Source organism: Nyctibius grandis, chromosome 13, assembly GCF_013368605.1.
Source record: "Nyctibius grandis isolate bNycGra1 chromosome 13, bNycGra1.pri, whole genome shotgun sequence".
Classification (NCBI taxonomy): Eukaryota; Metazoa; Chordata; class Aves; order Nyctibiiformes; family Nyctibiidae; genus Nyctibius; species Nyctibius grandis.
In genome coordinates this window covers 4496124-4520681 of record NC_090670.1, presented here as the reverse complement: position 1 = coordinate 4520681, position 24558 = coordinate 4496124, and the positions used below count along the sequence as shown (strand labels likewise).

At 36.2% G+C, this 24558-nt stretch overlaps 1 protein-coding gene across 1 annotated transcript in view; it reads right to left on the bottom strand.

Moving 5' to 3' along the window:
* Positions 1 to 13680, bottom strand: part of PCDH11X (protocadherin 11 X-linked) — a 304231-nt gene extending 290551 nt beyond the window's left edge. The window contains exon 1 of the mRNA XM_068412132.1: positions 13141 to 13680. Within this exon, the coding sequence (XP_068268233.1) occupies positions 13141 to 13680 (540 nt within the window). The remainder of the gene's footprint in view (positions 1 to 13140) is intronic.
* Positions 13681 to 24558: the final 10878 nt, after the last annotated feature.

Sequence of the window (24558 nt, the reverse complement as noted above, 5' to 3'; positions counted from 1 at the left end):
AGCTTCTTTAATATTTTAACTGTGTATTTTATCACAACTAAAACCAGGAAGAACTGAAACTACTCTCCTATTTTCAAAACATATATTAAAAATTGGAAATCTTCATCTCTCCCCAAAAAAAAAGAGGCCATAGAAAAGTGAGTTGGACAAAAGAAAAATCTGAAAGTTTTGTGAATATTACCATTCACCTTTATTTTTTCTTTTCTTTAGTGAACATTTTGAAAATAGCATTTTTTGGATCGTCTCATATATGTGAAAGAGACAACTACTCATAAGTAACTTGGAATTTTTAATGATAAATGGAATAATTTTAGGATTTGCATGCAGCCTGCTGGAAACCTAGTTCAAGGTTTCTCATGATAGACAGCAAAAATAGAAGTAAAATTTTTATTGCTGCATCCATTACAATAACTAAAAGAAGAAAAAAAATAATCCTTACAAAATTATTCTGAAACTAGAATTGATGTGGATCCAAAGAAGCTTAACATTCCATGCAGCAATAGAGAGTAAAATTAGTTAAATTTCTTCTAGAACTTGTGATACTTATTTTTAATTTGGTCAAAAAAAATAATGGTGTTTAAATGTAATATGTTTCATGCTTGGATAGTGACAGCTCTTGCTGCCTTTAGTAATAAGGTTCTTGCTTAGTAATAAATGAGTTTAGTGACAAACTTTTTAACTAAGAAAAATCACCAGTAAAATTAGAAATCTTGTTGGATACATTGGTGATGACTACTATATCAAGCAGAAAACCAAAGTCAGTTTTCCTAACATAATTAATAAATAAATGGTCTGAAATTCAGAAATCTACACCAGGTCATTCCTTAAAGATAAAATAGGGGCCAAAGAGAAACTTCTTTATTCATAGATACTGACATTAAATACATAAAAATAATGTTCCATACAATCGTGGTAAATTCTCACCGTGTTTTGAAAAGGCTCCCACCTCTTTCCTTTGTGACACACAAAATATGAAGTCTTTACAATACTGTAGATTTTGAGACAGTAGTAAAGATTATGGGTGCAGTATAATTTCTCCTAAGTGCACTGTTAGCAACCTGCCAGTAGAAAAGATGTCCCATATATAAAATTGCTAAATCCATATATAGTCTAAGCCACAATTATTTCTTCTACTGCATCTGAGAAAAAGTTCCCAGAAGAGGTAATTTGTTAGCACTCTTCTCACCTATCAGACTTGGGGAAAGATAACAGCCAGAAACCCGGAGGCTGTATTTGATCCCTAAGTATTTTGAGGTGCCCCAACTTATGCAAGGCAGGTAGGACAGATGAATTTCCAACAGCACAGGGAAGAGAGACAAAAAGAAACCAGGTGACTTATCACAGAGTCAAGAACAGGCTTATACACCACTCGTTGGATGGCTGCAAGATCAGTGTGTGTCCTGCTAGCTGTATTTGGTAGCTTCAAAAAAAAGACGACAAACAGCTATGAATGAAAGTTACAAACACTACTCCAGGAACGATGTATTAAGCAGTTATCTTTTAAGAACCTACTAGTAAATGCAGTAGGAAAGACAAACAGACATTTATAAAATGGCAATTGATGACTGCATGGGGATTCCTGGACTTACAGTGAAAAACACAGTAACCCACTGTGCCACTGTGGCACAACATAAACCTGTTACCATTTCAAAAAACTGCAAACAACTTACTGAGGTAAAGTTCCACAGCTACAAGTGAGCAAACAACTGCTACCTTGTTGGAATGATGCACAGGTTAGGGAAGTATAAAAACAGTGGCAAACTGGAACATGTGATGAAATCTGAGGCCCCTGAAATTCTTTCAAGTTGTGTGAAAATCATCAAGTCATGAAAACTTAGCAGAGATCTGCTGAATTCCTCACGCCCCTCTATCCTTGCACTTTTCATTACACTGTAAGGCATAAAGACCTTCTTAATACATTAGGAAAGCATGCAGTGATGTCGTCCTCTTCACCCGACTACTTTGGTGGCAAATTTGGAGTAATTTCTACATACACTTTTCAAAGTTGTTCTGATTTTAAAAACTGTGTATATGGGTTAAACAATGATCAGGAGCTGCTTTTATAATTGATAAACGCATTTACTCCTCAAAAGCACTGATAAATTTATTTAATTTCAGACACTGAAGGTATTGATTTTTCAAAGACTGAATTTCAATGTTAAGACTGAAATTTTAATTTTTACAGCTATCAGTAGCTTTCCTCATGACAATTTAGAATTTTTTGCTTACATATATTTTTAAATATAGCCCCCACATTTCTGCTATCCTAACTCAAAACATTTTTCCACGTAGTGACATACTTATACACAAGAAATCTACGTGCAACTGTAACAACAGCATACTCTGTACCAATATCCAATTAAAACTGTTGTCTTCCTGCTTGCATCTTGTAAAAAGGAGAAAATAGAGAAAGTCGAATCAAATAAAAATAATAGTTTCTTACCCTCTGAAACAGAGGAGGATTTTACGGCAAGCATAACACAAGGAAAAGATAAAGACTCAAGACAGCTTCTACTGAAATCAAATGCAGTCTTGAGCAAGTGACCAGTAAAACTCAATCATGGCTTCAATTTTAACTTACAGAGAGATCTTCCTAGAGAATTTTATTGTTTTTTTTGCACTTATAAAATGTTTAGCCAATAATTTTTGCAATTAACTGGTGGGAAATAATCTCATCTTCAATGATTCTTCAGCACTTTTAAATATTTTTAGCTGTCTACATTCACATGCTTCATAAACCCTCACAAGTCTCAAATCTCTTAAGCCAGACTTACTTTGAGATAGTAACACTGATTTGTTTCTTTCCTCCAAGTAGCTCACAAGATATAGCTGTCCAAAACCAAATAACCACATTAAAAAGAAAAAACAAAAACAAAAACAACACCTGTCCTCCAGGTAACCATCACCAGCATCTAAGCCTACAGAAAAGGGTCAAAAGAAGTTTTCAGTATACTGTTGCTTATGTGAAACCTTCAAAGATCTTCAGAAAGTTCAGTTAATGAGCGAGCTGTGGGCTTACTTTAAAACTTGTAACACATAAATGACATATGGAAAACACTGTTCTACCATACATTTTACACCTGTACTCAATTCAGGTGTTGCCGACATTAGAAATTTGGGCAACTTGTAAAGATTTTAAAAGCATTCATAAAAAAACAAAATTAAGTCAAGTTTGGAAAAGTCAGTTGAACATGAAATATGAGTTAATTGATTTTGAACATTTAATATTTTTCTATAAATTTTCCTCAGAGGTGCATTACATTGGCATTGCACAGTAAACAAAAATTCACTATTCACATGAGGATACTTCAATGTAACTGCTTAAGAATACAATGCACTTTTTGTAACTTTGCTTGACATTGCATATTTGCAGTTCCAATATCATGCATATATGCAAACCAAACTATAATTTTATTGAGACACATGGGGTTTTGTTACTGGTTTTATTGTGCTTTAGTGTTGAAAGCGTTATCTATTGTGTAATTGGCAACTTCTTTCCACATAAATGAAACTGAAGTTGTTACTCAATATATTTTGGGAAAATATTAATTTTTTAAGTGTTGTTTATAGTTGATTTCAAGAGGACTATGTAAACAAATCCTTAGTCTATTATGCTCAGAAAGCATCACCACATCTGTGTTAACTAGCATACTGATCTGTCTGGACATCAGCAAAAAATAATATTCATACAAGATAGATGAAGTGAAGATCCCCATTTGACAGATTTGTGCCTTCCAGCTTGAGTCTATCATCCTTCCCACACAGAGACATGCTAAGTTATATATTATTGTTTCATGACAGCTAGTGTGAAAATCAGAGCCTCGAATGCAAAAAGATACACCAACTTGTCCCTCACCCTAACTCACTGAACTTACTGTGCCTGGAAGCAAGACTTTCTCCTCCAGTCTTCAGTTAATCCCCCAAAGGGATGTCAGGATAACGGAACCTGACAGTTTTACAGTAATAATGCCATAAACCACCCTAAAGGAGCCTTGTATCAACCAACAAGAAGCAATTACCTTGACTCTTGACTCGCTACCACCAGCCAGTAGCAGAGTTTTATCTACTTAGAGACACTAATTCACAGCTGTAAGAATGCAAAATCAGGTATTTTACCCCTTAAAAATCAGACCAAGTGACTTTTTCAAAACAATGTTCATAGATGACCACTTATTTGTCCAGATCTCTCTAGAAAATTACTACTGAGCAATATTTTTATTCTACTACAAACCCTTCTCTTAAGGATTATATACTTTGATACTTCAGATAGTAAAAAAAACGGGTAAATGGAGGGGGGGATTGTAATGAAGTGGATGTCGAAATACACTACAAAATAATGAAAATTGTCTTATGATGCAAAGATGATGTAAAAAGATTTTGAGGTAAAGAAGCTATGTAAAGATCATTTTTTTTTAAAATTCATTATGTTCCTGAAGTTAACTAATTGGAAAACAGTGAGAAACGAATATACTTCACTAGATGTCCAAGGATAATAATAAATGTAAGGGATAAGAATTCTACCTATAAATATTTACAATTTCTCCTTCAGTCCACCTTCCAAGTTCTCCTGTAATTACTAATAAGAAATAAGATCAAAATGAAAGTTACTTTCCCTTTCATGTACTTGTAAGGGGAGCTTTTTAAGACTTTAGGATGTCACTTAGCACTCATAAGCATCTCTCAAGTTTCTGTATCTCATTTTATACCTTATTTCAGCGCATGTCATGTTATCCACGAACCCAAAACTACCCGACCTAGACAAGAGAAATGATTACAGGGAGCCAATTACTTTTCACCTAAACTGAAAGCTGGGCAAACTCTATTCCATTCTATTTGAACTACTCCTCATTACTTCAACGTATCTTTTATATCATAAGGAAAGTGGTAACAAGAAAATTCTGCACATCTTTAATATTAGGATTTATTTAACATTAAGAACTTCTACAATTTGCAACTCTAAGATTTTTCCCTCTCTTCTCTCAAGAACAACATAAGGGGTTACCTAAATATATCCTGTCCTAAGTCATTGTGTTCTTTAAAGCATTTATCAAATGCTTGCTGTGCACACCTAAATCTTTATCAGATAGGCTCACTACAGGTGGCTTTTATGGGAAGGTACTAGGGTAAATAAAAGTTGTGCAGGGTAAGTTAGGCTGGTATATGTGTAAAAACAAGACAGATGTGGGGGGATGGGATTGTTGCATAAAACAAGTTCAGAAACAAAGCTATTATCAGGCCTAACTGTACCTATCAGACAAAAGCCCAACTGAAAGGAAAATCATTAACTTCTGAAAATACATTTATTTTTCAAGAACTGATTTCTAGAGTAAAGGACACTTACTAGTTCCTTTAATTCTAAAACCAATGTATCACAGTTATTACTTCACTTGAACTGATCTCAGGTTTTTGGAACAAAAAGGCTCTTTCTCCAATCAGAGCTTTATAAAGTCAGCATCTGAAATCCTACACAACGGTACTGAGGACAACGTTAACTAAACCTCATAATTAGCGGGAAATGTCGTGTATTTGTGAATAGTTTTAGACTCTGTGAGGCTCAATCTTTCAAAGAATTGAGCCTTTTTTACTAACGTCTGCACTTCCCTATAGCTGAAGACTAACTTTCAAATCTAGCCCTGTTGTCCAGCACATTACTACTACATGACTAGAATAAAACAAACAGAATAAAAAAAATCCTAAATCACTTGGAAGGTAGGTGCAACAAGATTTAAAGAGAAATCTGCAATGGTACTTCAATCTCTACAAATGTATATTAAAGGAATAAGTTTTATGAATAACATCTATTTGCGTAGTTGGCCATCTCAGCAAGTAGTATTTGTAAGTCTTCAAGGGACTGCTGAAATTCTTATCGCTTCAGATGGTAATTATCCATGTCTCAGTGGAAAAGACAAGCAGAGGGAACCACCCATGTGAAAAAACTGAACTTGTGTTACAACATTAAACAAATACACTGATCTTCTAGCAGTAACAGAGAAAGTGAAAGATGTTTCACTTCTGACCTATTCCCCACTGCCACTGTGGACTTAGGAAAAAAAGTACTCAGCATCATTCAAAAGACAGCCTGTCTGTCCTAGAAAACCTCTCTCTTCTAAAGGGCAGCTAAAAGTTACCTTAGAAAGACAACATGTCCAACTCTCCATATTTATTAAATTACAAACACTAGAGGGTGACCTTAGAGCTTGACTGGAGTGCAACTCCAGAGCAAAATAATTCCTAAATCTATTTTTTAGCTCCCTAAATCTATTACCTTCACCATCTATGCTGGCATATGAAATCGGAAAGAAGACACAGTACTGTTCCACAAATATAGGAAGTATAATCCGTATGAGCACTTACAATGAAGACAGAAGTTAACCTGTCCTGCAAAGTTATGCTGAATGAAATCCCTATGCTAATTCAATTAAGGGACTGTGAAGTAAGAAAAACAAGCCACCCCCCCATCCAAGTAGAAACTCAAAATCTTAGTCTAAGTTAAACGTCAGTGGGGAAAAAAACAACACTCAAATGCTTTTTTACTATGCATCTTATTTTCACCTTGTATATAAGCATGGGAAATCTGGGATTTGTTTTAACAAAACCATTATTTCTCAGTTTTAGGTTCAAATACCTAAGTAGTATTGTTACCTGGGACATCAATATGCATGTAATTGATTTTTGTTCTAGTGTCAGTAAATCTTGAAATATCACCAACCAACTAGCCTTTCCCCAATGACAAGAAAGAAATACTGAAACGTTATTGTCGTCGTCTTATAAGGAAGTCAAGAAATCATGTATTTTCCTGAGTATATAAGTCTGTACAATGAAAATTCTTGGGATCTTGAATAGTCATCTTTTACAATTCATCCATATATCCCTTACACAATTACTAGAAAGGGTTGCTAATAAAAAAAGAAATTAGAAAGTGCAAAAATACTTTGCTACTAGTGGATAACCATAAATTTATAAAGGATTTTTGATAATGGGAGAGTAATGAAGTTGGAATTTACCTAATCTTATTAGTGTCTAACTGCAATATTCAGTAATACCTGACAATATTAATAAATGTCTGTTTACATGTACAAAAAGCTTTATCTTAGCAGTTTTTTCCACAGAAGGCAGATGTTGATAACAACCACCCAGGCTTTCTGTGACCTATTTAAAGGGCCAATGTACCACTTCATTGTCCTCTCATGCTGCTGAAGCCTACAAAGAAGAACCATCCACATTAATTTCAGTATGTGGGATGCTTCCTTATTCAACAATGGTTTGAGAGTACAAGTGACGGTTGCTGCTTCAGCTTCCACTTAAAGGAATGAAAGCATAAAAAAGGACAGAAATGAATTGTTCAAGCAGCTGATGCTTGGGACAGTGAAGATGATCTGGTGAACACCTGTGTTAAGAAAATTAAGTCTGTGTCACTGTGCACTGAGTTTGCAGGGACATTAATCGTGCTTTCTTCCTTTCTCTCTAAGTACTAAACCACTCAGATACTATTGGTGCGACATTAAAACACAAACAAGCCATAGAAAAATTTGTTTGTCCTCCTCCACTGTTAGTGTTTTTGACTAACAAATTTGTACCACTGCTTACAATATGATTATCAGCAACGATTTCATTAATCTGACTTTCTGGTTCCAATTTAACTACAAATCTAGACGCACTCTATAATTTTGATTTAACTACCTTCCTAACTTTCATTTTACATAAAAAACATCTCCTTCCAGTCATGATTTTCACAAACAGTGACATTAGTTACTTGATCCAGAACTACTGTGAGGCTCAGAAATAACTAGTTGCAAGAGCAGCCTTGAAATATGATGAAGATTTGTGATCTCCATCTTCCATGGGTCATGGAATTGATAAACTGTATCAGAAAGAAGGGGAAAGCTTCTATTGAAAGACATCACAAGAGATGATCTACAGTAGCAAGAGGTAACTCTCCTCATCAGAGGCAAGACTGACGTGTTGTGAGACTGAATAAGGCTCTATTTTGTCAGATTACAGAGGTATGAACTGACAGTTACAAAAAGACTATTATATTATTCTAGAAGGAATGCACCAGCTGCTTCTGATGATAAGTAAATACAGGAAAATTACTGTAATAGGTAAGAGTAACGGAACTATAACAGTAACACCAATTTAATTTCCCCCCAAACTGCGACAGATTAAAGCAACAACCTATTAGCAACCAGGATTAGCTCACAGAAGAAAATGCTCTGCTCCCGTAAGAGCAGAGTTACACTTTCACTCTAGTCCACTGCTAACTGGGTATTGTTGCGCGTGTGCAACTTCTAGTGTATATGGTATACCTAATTGACAAGAAATGCTAAGTAATCAATAAAAAGAACTTAATTTAACACATGCACTTATATGAATCCTTTTGGAAGTACACGTGACTCTCCATTACAGTGCTCCGAGCTGGAATTCTATTCAAAATATGCTCTTAAACAGCTTCCCTTTTTAACATTAAGAGAAAAAAGAAATGCTTCACACTAAAATCTTCATAGTCAAAGCAGAGGCCCGTGACACCTGTAAATTCTAAGTGTATTAATCAGGTTATACTAAATATTAGCTTGCCTAGAACTCAAATATAAGTGTACTGAAATAGTGTAATCAACAACAGCATGTAAGTATTTTTAACACCCTGGTGGTATTGCCAGACACAATGTACATTTTACATCAGTATGTAAGCAATGTGAACACCCTAAAGAGGTGAACAAAGACCTACAGGCTTAGCTGCCTACTGGGGTTAAACCAGAACAGTAGTATTTGTAGATTCATCCTTAATCAGAAATCACTGCTTATTAACATTTCAATTTAAAATTTGCTCTTGCATCCTGCCATTTTAACATATTACTTCTGTTTATGAATGCCCGTCTCTCTTTTTCCCTATCATTCCCAGCTCACACTCTAAGCAGCTATCTCAACTGAGACAAAAATCATTGGTTTTCCATCTAGCCATTTCTTTCTCTGAACTACTTCACTATCTGTCTTAGCTGCCCCTTCTACCACCTCCTACTATCAGTGTTACGTCATCTTTCTGCGCAATCTAGACTTGGAGCTATTTCTCATTTGAAATGCTTTTTCTTTTATTTTAAAATCATAACTAATTAAGTTCTCCCTCCCTAGTCTTGTTCATAGTAAACACTGTTTACCTTTTGCCATTTGAACCCTTAATGTCATCCTACTCCATGGTCAGCTTTGGGCATCTCAGCAGAGAAACATGATCTTTTATAATGCTATGTGCAACAATTTCTTTGGGTAACAGCAAGATGCCTTGCATGACTGCTTCCTGGAAACCCTTTTCTATTGGGGAGGGGGCGGGGGGGTAAGGAAGAAATATAATGTTAAAGTGTCACTACTTTTAAATAATTCAATATTTGTATACTTCTACCAGAGCAACTCTTGGTCAATTACTAGTGCTATTACATTGGCTGGGTGGGAGATATTCGCAAATTGTTGCAACTCATTTTCTAAATAAGGAAACAATAAGTACAATTCAAAAGCTATCCAAAAGACATTTGGATCTTCCTTTAAAAAAAAATAAAAACACTGCTTTCCTTAGAACATCTTTTAGAACTTGTCCCCCACATAACTTCTAAGTAAGTCTTACAAGAAGAAATGCAGAGATCACGTAAAACTCTTGTCTTTTTAGAGTTCATGCATTTCAAACAGTGTATAGTTGAATCACAGACACCTGGAAAGTTTTGAAGTTGCAGTACCATGAATCAGTTACATATAAAGAAGTTATTTTCTATTGAGGTACATTTTGAGAAAACGCAGGCAGACAAAAAATACCTGAATGCTAATTTGTGTGGTAATTAAAGCAGTCTTGTATTAAATCAATCAAATCCTGTGTTGCAAAACTCCCAAGTAATGCTGAACTCAAAATACAAGAATACCTTTTCTTTACGATATTTTGCTTTCATCTATTTTAAAAGGATTTTTAGAAAGATGCAAGAGATTTTAACTATATGAGAGAATTTAATGTTATTTTAAAGACTTTATCATTAATTATCTACTTTACAAAAGAAACTGAATACAATTATATGCAACCTTTTTCCCGCACTTTTGAGAGGGGCAGTAAGGTAAGTGTAACAAACTGAGGAAATATTGTAACACATGAATGTTACCTTCCCAATTAGATACAGAGTTGCTGAAAACATATTAAAGGCCTATAAACTATTCAGCTGAGTTTGTCGTGAGAAGTTTATTCTTTTTTAGAAATTGTGACGGCAAAGATCTCTATCTTCTGGCAAAACAGGCCTGGCTTCACACAGACAACAAGCACATTTTAGCTAAACTTTTTTAAAACGTGAAATACAACTGAAGAACTTACTCTTCATTGCACAGCTTGTCAATTTGCTACTACTTTCTCTAAAATACAGAGCAACACATTTCACTCTGTTGCTGCATGCATACTAAAGCATCAGTCTTTGTGATTCTGCAAAGTGACTTGCATATCTTATCTCCCACTCCTCTGCCACCCTCCAAGCATGCTGCCCTGCCCATCATCTTCAGCCCTGTTCAGAAGGCAAGCCAGTCTCATGTGCTGCAGTTTCCCCACTTTTTCTGTATGCCAGTTATAAAAGGAAGGTAAAGGTCAACACACAGCACAAGCCAGAAACATTAGTATCTTCAGAGCATAGCCCAAAAACCAGCACAGGATAATGCAGATGAGAAGAGAGCTTTGGGAGATAAGAGAAGCAACATCATCCTTGTGCACCTGTCACCCTCCCTCCCAGTATTTCAGTGTTACCCAGGAAGGAATTTGCAGGCACCATCACTCTTCCCTTCCTCTTTCACCTCCCTATTCTTCCCCAGTGACAAATGGATCTGTGTATATGCTACATTCCCTGCCTGCTTACCAGAATCCTTCATTTCTGCTATGTTTTCCTCCCTCTTCTTATATGATCATTTTTGGTACTAACATTGTAAAAGCTACCAATGGAATAATATCTGGACTTTACTATTCCAAATAGTGTCTGGCTGCCATAAACTGCTCATTGGTTTTCCAGATACCTTCCAAGGTATGTGAAATCGCTGGTTTATTTAAAGGCAGCAGATCCATAATTCAAAAAGTACCTGACAAACAGGCATTCAAGAGAAAAACGCAATTAATTCCTTTAGGAGATCTGTCTGTAAGACTGTGATTTTGCAAATTATTTTGGTTGTGGCACATCTAGCACAAGAATTCAGAACTTTCAGTCCATACCAGTGTGTGTTCACCCACATCACCTTTCTTTCCCTTATGTGGCAAAAGCAGTTTTTCAGAGACACCTGAATAAACATGTAACTGGTTTTCTTTTCCTTTCTTTTTTTCCCTAATCCAAATACCATGTATTTAAGTTATTAGCACAACTCTTGGTGAAACCTGGGTCTCTGGCAGACCACCTCATCTCATTAGATCTTTAGACAAGGCCTTACACCCTACACTACTCCTGGTACAGAGCTGTGGCTTGTATTTTAGATGAGCTCCCGCTTGTGTGATACAGGTATGATATCATTCTGCTGATCTGTTACATTCTGTTTCTGAACACATGGTCCAAAAATAAACTCAGAAAACAAAACTGCTATTGTGGTGGTCTGAACTGTTGCTCACTCAATCCCAGGGACTCCTGATTTTGCTGTTTTCTATTTTTTTTCCTTTTCCTAGAAAAACAGCACATTTCTCTCAGATATACAAACTAACATTTCTCTATTCACCATGCATTATTTTGCAACATTTTGTCTGTAGCCCTGGCTTTTTTGTTATTTTCTACTCCTACTGTTATTTCATATGCTATTATTCATTCCCCAGATTCTCATTTAAAATGTCAAATAAAGACTGCATCCTACTGGATGCGTCTGGTTAGCTATCTTAAAAAAAAAAAACCCACCCCACATGTAGATCCATCTGCTCTCAGTATAACCTAGGAATTTAAAAGTTTTAAAGATCTTACTATAAAGACCTGAAAGTTTGTAATAAGTTCTTGAAAAGTTTTAAATTCCTAGGCTACATTGAGAGAAGACAGACATATGTGGTTTTTTTTAATTTTAGATAGCTAACCAGAAGTGTCCAGTGGGATGCAGTTCTCTGAAAGAGACTTATGTCTTTGTCACTAGTTAGTACCCACACTGCCACAACTACTTGAGGTTGTAAGCAATTTAAAAGAGCTAAAATAAGGTACCACTTTATTTTTAATAAATTGCTAGTAACTACTGAGTATTAGCTATCAAGTCAATCAAGCAATATATTGGCCTATATAGGCTACATTATTCCAGTCAGTAACGAGGGTGTCAAGTTGCTTGCTGAGCAAACTACCCAATAGTTCCCTATTCCAAATCAAGGGAAGTGAAGACATTTTCAGCTTCCCACATAACAACTCAACAGTTTTAGGGTTTCTTTCTTGTTCTAAACTCTCTACCTAAGTAAACTCAAATGAAAGTAGTCCTTTATTTAGCAATCACACACTCTTACACACCACATGCTTACATGTTATTACTCTGTTCCTTAATTGCAGTTCTCCCATCATTTGCTAGAAAGGGTAAAAGAACCAAGAATACAAAATACCTGCTCTTACAAGGCCATTGGCGCTGCTATCCTTGCATTCATGCATATCTTGGACTTTCTCATTATGCCCGCCCAAACATTACAAAACTGCTTTGACAAATGGACTCTTTTTCGTACTGGAATAGCTTGTCAGTATAGAGATGAGCATCACGTCACAGAAGCTGCTGGGCTAAGTTCTACTGCTCAAATCTACCAGTCATGCAAGAGGGAGATAAACCCAATGCAAAATATTGTTGCACTTGGTGCTGTCATGTTGGTGGTAATAAGAACACATCTTTAACAGTCTAAGACGACTGCTAGCCAAAGTGTACAAACGCTTTGAATGCTGATGAGAGTTCATGAAGACATGCATGTTTCATCATACTGTTACACAGATACGTATACACATACATAAACAGCTTTCCACAAAGTGAAGATACGATGCACTAGAATGCACTCAGAGGCATAGATTAACAGTTCAAGACAGGTATCTGCAGCGTACCGCTACTGTGGTACACAGCTTCATTTTTGTAATGGGTTGATGAGGACTGGCAACATCTGTGGGAAGACAGTAACACAGACAGTAACATAGAAGAATGAAAGAAACTCACCTTAAGGAGTTCATAATGCTGAATACCATTCACACCAATGTCCGGATCAATGGCAGATGGGACAGAATAGCGAGAATTAATTGCTGTGTTTTCAGGGATAGAGATGTTAATAACTGTTGAGGGGAAGAGGGGAGCATTATCATTTATATCCTCTATTAGGAATCTGATCTTGACCAGTCTGAAAACTTCATCAGGCAAAACAGCAACCTCCACCTCATAAAAGCAGCGATTCTCACTAAAGATGCCAGAGCACAGCTTCTCTCGGTCTATGCGGTTTGCAGTTGTGAATATCTCACCAGTGTTCTCCTCCACCCGTACTAACGGTACATCCCCAGTCTTATACACAAGCTTGAACTGTAGCGGTGAGGAAAGGGGCACATCTGGGTCCAGCGTTAGGTTAAGATCCTTGAGCAAATTGCCGATGAGGACATTTTCAGGCAGTTCTTCCCGCACGGTATAATTCTTCTCCTGTGCGCCAGATTGAAATACAATACAGGCCAATAAGACTGCCAAGAGGTAGGTTCCAGACAGCAAGTCCATCTCCAGAATGACTAATGAGTATTTGTGTAGAACACCAAGAGTAGCTGGAAAAAGGAAAAGAAAGAAAAATTCTTAAAAAATGTACAGAATATTGTTCTTAAAGTGATGGAAACATGAAAGAAGTACCTCTCCTATAGCGAATAATCTGTCTGAAAACCCTGTTGGTAAAGTGATATTTGACTTAACAATTCTTCATAAAATGTATAAAATTTCTTGCGCAATTTTTTACTTACCTCAGTGTTTAAAAAACACTTTTAAGACTTAGAACTGGATGAGAGCGAATGAACAAACAAATACAAAAATCTCTATTTCCAGCACGAGATTTTCCTTTGCTCCTTAAGAAAATCTCTTCCTTTGAACCCTCTGCCACATTGTCCTCAATTTTTTTGTTTCAAAAAAAAAAAAAAAAGTAGCTAAGAAGTTTGCAAGCAACCATCTGCTAAGAAACAGATCTTTTTATACCTCTTGCTCAGAGATGGTAAACCAAGAACACTTGTCTTAATTTCCCCCCAAGTTTTGCACTGACAAAATTATGTAATATTTGTTACAGCAAAGAAATCACAGAATCACAGAATCAATCAGGTTGGAAGAGCCCTCTGGGATCATCGAGTCCAACCATTGCCCTGACACCACCATGGCAACTAGACCAGGGCACTAAGTGCCATGTCCAGGCTTTTCTTAAACACATCCAGAGACGGTGACTCCACCACCTTCCTGGGCAGCCCCTTCCAATGGCTAATGACCCTTTCTGAAAAGAAATTCTTCCTAATGTCCAACCTGAACCTCCCCTGGCGAAGCTTGAGGCTGTGCCCTCTTGTCCTATCGCTAGTTGCCCGGAAGGAGAGGCCAACTCCCACTTCACTACAACCTCCCTTCAGGTAGTTGTAGACTGCAATAAGGTCACCTCTGAGACTCCTCTTCTCCAGGCTAAACAACCCCAGCTCCCTCAGCCGTTCCTTGTAGGTCAGACCCTCCAGACCCTTCACCAGCTTGGTCGCCCTCCTCTGGACTCGCTCCAACACCTCAACATCTTTCTTGAAGTGCGGGGCCCAGAACCGGACACAGTATTCAAGGTGCGGCCTCACCAGTGCCGAGTACAGAGGGACGATCACTTCCCTAGACCGGCTGGCTACACAGCTTTCTAACCACTCTTCCCTCCATCTAGATGGAGTCTGGTGAACTTCAGCCAAGAATGTGTAGAAATCTAACAGAGTGACAGTAATACAGCAGTCCCTTTCTTTAACATGACAAGATCTGATTTGATCTTTGGAAGTAAACAAATACTAGTACTCAACTCATTGAAATTTGGATTATGTATCTAAATCCACAAAAGCAGTGCACAAATTCCAACACAGAAGGAGAACAGCAAAACATTGGAAGCTTCAATGTAGAACTAAAGCCAAAAGATTTTTCCCAGCAGGAAGTGTAACCTTGTAATGCTCTGAGTTCCCCAACTGCCCACCATATTGCCAGATAATATTCAGTTGGATAGTTGTCATTAATTTCCAAGACAGTTGAGATTTCTGCTTTCTTTGATTTTTGGCGGAGGCAGAGAGAGAGAGAGACTATGCAGCCATAATGTCCCTTCGGGTATGTGACATTTACTACATGTCCTGGAGAATGAACTGTAAGAAATTTTGTATAATTTTAAATCTGGTGATGTCTGCTCATATATGAGCTAAGTACTCTGAGATAACAGTACTTTTAAAGTGATACACAGAGTTGTTCTGGGCTGAAGAAAAGAAAATGTTGTACTTTTCAACCTAGTTTCTGAATAACAATATGCTCTCAAGATTGTTAACAACCTCAAGACAGATGGAAGTAGAATGTGATGACTTACAGGTACATACAGATATCTACATACCTACAGCTGAGAACTTTTAGAGAAAAAAACACTATTGAAATCCATGTATAGAATATGCAGCTTTGCCTAATCTTTGCATAACTCTGCCCTTCCAGAATTTCAGATAATCTAGGATAGCATTTCTGTAACATAGATGTTCAAGAGTGCCATCCAAAATGATTTTTTTAGTTAATGAAGTTTTAGCTCCTACCAGCTTAGCATCTGCTTCAAATATACCTGTACCAGCTCATCTACATTCTTGTCATTGTGCAGGTAAAAATGTAATCTTTTTCCTGCCTTTTCTGATTTTATTCTCCCTGTCATAGCATAGATTGATTTACTCCTACAGATCAAGTTGCAGCGGTTGAAGAAATTACTGAAGCCAGTAATCGTCTTCAGCCATTAGTCACTACCTTTCAGTAGTACCACTTAAGGGTAATTTAAATTAAAACATTTGACTTTGCAGTGAAACAGATTAGGAACACTTAATATTGATATTCCATTTCAACTCTGCAAGCTTCTTTTGATTGTGAGTAAGTAACAGATAAAGAACATTCCAACTAGATCTGCAAGTTGTATCGTTCCACGTCAGCATGATTTAACTGTAAAGCGTTTTCTGGCTTTATGATTATACAAAAGGAGCAACACGAAATAAAAATCCAATCCTGCAAGTCTTCACTTACGAAAAAAGGCATTGCTCACTGGAGTAATTCAATTAACCGGAATGAGACTGCTGACATGAGTGAGAATTGGTTATGCAGTTTATGTGGCATAGTTACCGCATTACCTACAGTATTTTAGAAATTCACTGATTTATTTGGAGTTCTTTAGTAATTCAGCATAAGGCACAATACAACACTAAACAGGCATTCAGGAATGATGAAACAGTGTACTATAAACAGCTATTGTATAAATCCATTATGATATTAAACTCTAAATATGTAAATAAGGAAGTCATCAGCAAATACTGATTATCATTAATGGTAACACTATGGTAGCAGCATGAGCTTAATGGAAGAATTGTGGTGATATTGTACATTAGTTTGACTATTATGATTTTATTTATTAACTGTCTTATATTTCTGTAAATACATCTCCAGCAATTGTCATCCCACTGAAGTAATTGCCCATGTACATTTAACCTAAGAAAGCTCTTATTTCAGGAAAGTACATTTTTGTATCCACTATTATTAAAATAAATATATTAAAATAAATATATTTACATGCAAAACACCAATAAAAATATATGGGTTACAATGAAGAGTTGGTATTTCAATGTTCCCCTCAAAACAAAACTTCAGAATGGTGGCATGTTCGGTGCATACTGGAAAGCACTATTCTGCCAGTTTTATTTCGCTACTAGAAGTTAAACTGAAAAACAATAAAACAGGGAAAAAAAACCCTTCACATCCTGATGTCTGTAGAGTAATATTTTAAACTTACAGAGGAAATAAAAAAAACACAACCATGAATATAAACCAAATTCCAGTCCCTATCCCAAATTCTCCTGTGACAATCATTGTAAGGATTGGCTATAAACTATAATAATATAAAAATATCATATAGTCATGTATATACATCTTCCAAATAAATAATCTTATGCTATTAAAAAACTTTTTATTATTAACAAGGTTATTAATGCTACGCTGCTCCTCTCTCCCTCTGTCTCCCTTGTTTTGAAGATACGGGGCATTTTAGTCACACTCAAAACAAAAGTTTGCGTTTTATCTACCAAGTTTTACAAAACAATTTGAGGACAAGTACACAAATCGAACAGTCTAAAGAGTTCATGAAAAGCTTTCCCAAATCACTTCTGAAAGTTGTGATAGTACCAGGAGATAACTTATATTAAAAATAACTGATAAGAATTCCTATAACCTCAGTTATAACTGCAGTGGAGTTTCTAGGGATTATAAAATAACAGCAGGACTTAAAGAGGTTTGTCAGGAAAACTGCAGGGTGGAACTTCTTAGCATTACATTACTCTGCATATTTTTATTTACTTTTTTTTAAATGAAACAAAGTTTGAACCATTCTATTAAAAATATTTTTGTGTCATATTAAATAAAATATATTAAAACATGGAAATAATAGAACACCTTTGTTATAAACCATGTTAGAGAAATGCTAACATGACTTTTTGCAATGTCTTTTACTACCATAGATTTTCCTGAGCTATGAAAGGGTATAGACATGTAACAGGTGGTGTTATGTGTTTTAACAGAAAACTGTTCAGTCTTGAAGTAGAAAACAACCGATGATGACTTTAATTCTTGAACTTCTGTAGAACACACTATTTTTAATTAGTCTTTACCTGTCTTTCTAAACAATTCTAGGAGCTGTAGACCTTTAAGGGGGAAAAAACTCCCACATGACTCAAGTTTTCTGCTTAGATATACAGTGGAACATCTTATGCCACGGGGAAAATGTTGTTCTTAAAGCAACCTATTTACACAGTCAAAGCTGTATGTTGCCTGTCATTGGTACCATAGGATTAACGGGAATACTACGGCAACAGCAATGCAAAGAGCAGCATGAGGTACTTTCTAGCAACAAAACATCATCCTGAAAGACATTTACAAAATCAGAGTATTTCTAATGACATATAATATTTAATATCTCTCATGTGCCTACATATCATAAATATACATACCATAAAATGGGAAAACAATACAAATACAAATCCAAAAGTGAAAGGAAAGGCAAAAGAAACTGCAAATGGAAATGGCAGAGTCAGACAAAACAGGACATTAAGAGAAATCGCCAAAAGAGAGCACGTGAATGGTAACAGATGGTGGAAAAAGTTAGAGACGAACTAAGACAGACAGACAAGATAGAAATACAAAAAGAAAGGAAGGAAGGAACTGGGCAGAAAGGCAGTCACAGTACAGTGTGTGGAAACAGGCTTTCTTGATGACTGGAGTATAGAGACAAAAAAAAAGAAATAGTACTGAAGGCTAAATAGAGTAGTGCAACTCTAAAGGACCTTTCACAAGCTCCAGCACTTACTAACACTTCTAAGGTGGAAAAAAAAAAATGAAGAACAAATAAAATTGCTTAACAGAAGGAAACATTAAGATTGCCAAGCCATTTTCCCATCTTTCAAAAGAATGCATTGACGTCTGTACTACTGACTTTTGTAACTATAAGGCAAACGGCCCAGATGGACAGGATGGAGGGTGGGAGGGGAAAAAAACAATTTAAGATTTGCTTTCTTTCATCTGAGTGTCTATGCACTTAAATATACCTACTTTTTTGTCCAATATACTAAATATTAATGGCATAATTTAAATATTGTTCATTATTATCTTCATTTAGCAGTTGTCAAATCATACCCTAAAAAGTAGATAGAATATAAAAACTTTCACTACCTAATGGAGTATGATGTGAAGGTAAAATCTCAATCTGTTCTTTATACACAAGGCTCTACCTGGTCCCACCTGAGTCAGAATTCCTGTAGCTTATTACAGGACTCGACTGCTGTTTCTTACTTAAGAGGATCACAGAAAAATAGTAAATGCAGTAAAGAGTCCAGGTGCCCGCTTCAGATGAAAAAGCAGCACTATTTCTTGATACCTGGGTTCAGATTTTACTTTGAGCAGGAATAAGCAAGCTACAGTAATATTCTGTAACTGTTACATAAAGTTTTAACAAAAAAATATTATAGACTATTTTAAAATATTAGGAACATTACACTGAAGTTCATAACAGAGAAGAAATCCTGAAAATATCACTCCTATTCTTATCTTCATATTCCTAAACCTATTTTAATTGCATAGACAAATTTAGCTAGGATACCACACTTTTTCAATACAACATCCCTTTCATTTGCTGCTAATCCACCGTGGACTCCTTAAATAGGAGTATTTAAATCCCTGTGTTAAAACAGCATTTCTCAGAGCAAAATATCCCCATGACATGGGCTCTATTTGTCAGTCAATAGTATGACATAACGTTATTTAGCTGAAGAGTGAGCTATTTGCAGCTATTGCAGCTCACAAAGGCTCCCTCTGAAGCATCCATTGATAATTAAGCAGTTCTATGCTATATGCCAGAGAATTTTGAATTTCTGAATCATGTTGATATGGATTTCAACTTTATCCTGTAGACCTCAGCTGCTGGGTTGTTAGGTAGGATCTTTTCTGGTACTGCATATTTTTAGTGTTGGGGGTTTTGGCTGTGGGTGGTTTGTTTTGGTTTTTTTTGGTTTTTTTTTTGTTTGGTTGGTTGGTTTTTTCTGGAAGTCACTAACATAGCTGAACACAGCAAAGTCTATCATTTGTCACCACATATACCATGTTTCATTTAAGGAACTGGCTGGTTTTGACAGTGGTTAATTTTTCAAAAAGATAGAGACTTTACTGGTATTTCTTACCATTGTCAATGACAATAAGAAACACTACAAAGCTGTTGCCTGACAGGAACCCCCCTTGTTTTTTCAAGGCCAGGCACAAAGAATAACAAACAACTTGAACTCATTTTCACACTCCATAATGTTTCAAACATAAATTATTTTGCAGCCATCAATATTTATCTACACGATCCACTCCCTACATAGTATATTTCATTATCATATTCAAAGCAAAGGACCTACGTCAAAGAGAAACAGACAATTTGTTATATTATCAAGGCTTTCAAATTCATTCTCTCATATGATTTTACTCTAAATCCACTAAGGGACTGATTTATTCTTTGATCTATTTTTTATTAGCGTGATGGTACTGACTTCAATGAGGTTTCTTTAATTTGACTTTTTTTCCAGTGATGAAAAAAAATAAAACTGGAAGTTCTTATCACCAGGAGAAAACACCACCCCACATCCATTTAAGTCAACAAAAGAATTAAATAAGTGTGAGCCACAACTTGCTTACAGTTGCATGCTCTCCTGATTCAGTCTTCACTGCTTTAGAAACAGAGTATTTTTAGGTGGCAGTTTTGGTGCTTTTTTTTTTACTTTTCCACCACAGAAGGTAAGAAATACTCTTCACTTGAAGAAATAAAAAGTTAATGACCAAAAGGCAGATTCTTGCAGCCACATGAAGAAGCAGCCAAGGTGTGGAAAACAAGCAATCGATAAATTCTTAATGAAACAGGATTGTATCTTCCTGATATTAATCTGCAATTAATAGGAAGAATGCTCATTAAAACTTGATACAAGATGCTACAGGCAGTGAGCATGCTGAATGGACAAATTTACCTCAATCACACTGATATAGGGCATAAAGAGCAACTTCTTTTAATTGTTTCAAACTAATCCCTGTAAAGCTGAAGTCTCTTTTTTACTAAAATAATAAGTACAGTCCACGTTTGGTAAAATGCGTCTAGCAATCACTCAGCAAATATTTTAAAAATATCCTGCAACTGATTTCAGAAGACTGTGAGACTATACAGTATCAAATTTATTTATACAGCGGTAACACTAGGAAATAGACAGCCCTGCTATTAGCAGTGAAACAGGTTTGCACCAGAGCTGCATAGAAAGCTAAAGGTTGAGAACAGAAATCTTGGAAAAAAGGCGAAGAACTCTCTGATAAGCATGGCTGTTTCCATTTTCTTAGACAGAAACACCGGGATACCTGAACAAATAGAAAAACAAACAAAAAAACCCAAACCCAACATACAAACTCTCTATAAAGCTGCTGAATGTTACAACTCCAAAGCTGACACAACATTGCTCTACAAATTCAAATATGTATTCACTAAAATTCAATAACCGACTTTCTAAAACAATACAAAAAATAAAGTTATTAATGGTATGATTCATAATGTCATTTTCTTCATGTTTTACTTGTGCGTTTGTATACATTAATACATTCTACAAATCAAGTGAAAATTGCTCTAGTTTTATTCCTTGAAAATCCGTTCATGCCTCAAATCAGAAAATTAAATCTCTGCTAAAGCAAACAAAAAGAAAAGTCATTCATGAACCACTGGCAAGAGAATATGATATCACAATAAGAAATTATATGAAACCACATATGTGATCTTTGGATGTATTTCAACTTAATCCACATTTTTATTCTTTTTAAAATGAAAGTGAATTTGATTTTAGTCACTTGTGTCAAATCCTTTGAAATGGCAATTGTCAAGATCACCTGTTTCATACATAATACATTTTGCTTTACTGCCTTGCTGCCAGTTAATAACTTTCATTATTGAGTAGTAGAAAAATACACTTCACAGTGTCTACTAAACAATTCAAGTATTTGTGAATAAGGATAGGAATATTACTCACAGCTGAATGCTATATTGTCTCTCACCTACCTACAATAAACACAATTCTGCCTAGAGTCCAGTCATATACATAACATTTCTTCATTCTAGACTAGCAGAAATTAGCTGCCTTCTTCGATCCTCCCTTCAGTTCAAGACAGAGAGATGATGTAACTACACTCACACTTCTCATTTAATCAAAAGTTCCATTTGTTAGAATACTGTTCTCCAAACTTACAGAAAAAAACCCCAACAAAACCACTATATATTGCCATTTTTTCTTTTAAAAAAGTTTTCAGTTATAAATAGAAGAGATTTTTTTTTTTTTTTTTAGTAATTCTTGTTACACACAGGATATCTGGAATTTTGCACTGGTTGCATCAAATTCCTCAAGGGGGAAAAAAAAAGTTCTCCTGGGTGTCAGGATTCACATACTAGACTTTAAATGATAGCAGAACCTTACTTTTTGTATACATTTCCAATTGCTTAAACGTTTATATTTCCATCAGTTTCTCTCTGCCTCAGCATAACACACCCAGAGAAGGCTGAGTGCCCGTGAAAACACTCTCAGAGATTTTTGCAACAAGTTCTTACAGTACTCCAAGCCTGAAAAGAAAAAGAGTAGCTGAACTTCCACCATAATTCCCGCTCAGCAAATCACCAGCATGCCTACATAAAACAGGATCAGTAGATTACAGCAACAAAACATATACTAGCAAATCTATTAGTTATATAAAGCAAAACCATAGCCCTTTTGTGGGGGAAAAAAACAAATCAACAAACCAAAAAACAAACAGATTAAGACAAAACAGAAAAATAAGATTATAAGTAAGTGTCTCTCCACTTGCTGTCCTGGCAGGCCAGTTCCTCACAGAGAGGCTTGCCCTGACCACGGCTAGTTTAAGGGCTTATCTCTCCCTCCACAGACCCTCAGGCAGTTTCTAGGAAAACCCCTTCTTTTTCCTTCCCTGAACACAAAGACAGAGCCATCACCTTTAGCTTTGGAAGGTCCCGTGACAGAAATTGCAGGAGCACTGGCAAAATACCACGGCTTACTAGCGCTGTCCTCACACCCTCGTCAGCTACACGCAGCCGGGCAGCACCAAGCCCAGCCCCGCCGCGGCGACTCCCGCCTCCCGCCTCAGCGCGGGGCGCCGCCTCACGTGACACCCCCCCCCCCCTTCTCGAAGGTTCCCGGGCGCGGCTCCCGCCTCAGCCCGCTTCCCGCCTCCGCCGCCTCTCCCTCAGCTGCGCGGCAGAGCCTGCGGCACAGGTGCGTGCCTTGCCTTGTGCATTGGCTATTGAGGTAAAGGAAACCGGGGCAAAGACAGGCTGTAATTTTTTGTAAACTCTTACGTGAATAAGCGCTTACAAATTCTGGCCCAAGTTACCACAGGCTGGCCTACATAAATGCCAGTGTTTCAGAGGTTGAGGTGAAGAGGTTATTCTGTGCTCCCTTTCCCAAAGCCACTTCAGTGCAATGCTCTTGCGACAGGCTTTCAGTGGTATGAGGGAAAAAAATCCCTGGATTTTGAGTCTATGAAGCACTTTGGGGGTTGCTTGAAGTGAAAGGTGCTGTATACATAAAAGGTGTTAGCAATAGCAGCTGAAGCGTGGTGTGGCTTTAGAAAAATTTTTTCTAAGAAGTGAACCCTTTTTCCTCTGCTAACTATAGAAAATAAACGTATATAAAAGAAAATGAAAGCAGTTTGATAAAAGATTTCTTGTCATTTATTAAGTGGGAGACCAAAAGCATCTGAGTTCAATCACAGCTGGTTATAGTTGAAAGGATTAAGATCAAGCCTTCCTAATTCATATCTTACATTATTAAGGGCAGGAATTTCTCTCTTAAGATATTATAATATAGATAAATATATATTTAAAATTCAATCAAATTCAGTAATATCATTTGATAATTTCCTTGTGGCACAACTCTGTCTTTTATTACCAGTTGTTCTTCCAATCCTCCTAAGGTGGATTTCTCTCCTTACTACGTTTGTAGCCTGAAATGATCTTTGCTTCAATATGTCAATACAGTGCAAGTAATTAAAGATAGTGATAACAACAATAATTGTTTTATGTTGTGCTTTCTGCAAAATTTTTTTTCACATTATTTGATGTAACTTTCAAACAAAATACATATAGCAAATTATGTATGAATTGCAACAAAAATTAACTTAATCCTTTATATACTGATGGAGTGGGACTGAACTTTTAATAACTCAATATTAGCATATGCATGACTATTGAAGATATACCAACCTTTGAAAGGTGAAATCATATAAATGTTCAAGAAATTTCTCTTACTACTAAAAAGTATCATGCCTTATTGATATATTATATAGACAAAAATGTAAGGTATTTTTCTCTGTTATTTTAAAAAACAAAACAACACTGGAATCGTCTAACTGTTCTGGTAAAATACTTTCTAGTGCATAGCACCTCTCATCCTGACAGATCCCCAGACTGCTGTAGAGATTGTAAACACATGGATTGCTTCTCAAAGCTCTGAAATTCTGTGCCAGGAGCACTACACTAAAGTGATTCTGGAAAGAGGATTGAAAACTAAATTATCCAGTGGAAATGATGGAGCATAGCTGGTTAGACTTGGGAGAAAGCAGCTACCAAAAATTCAGTTGGACTACTTGTACAAAAAATCCTCAGTAAAAAGAGTCACAGAATTGGATGAAGCAGAATTATAAGAATACTTTAAAATGTGTTACAGCAGTTTGATGTGCAGGGCCTGATTCTGTACTTTAAACTTTGTTTTACCTGTACAGTAAATGTGGTTTAAAAGTGGAGGATCTGGTCAACAATTTTCT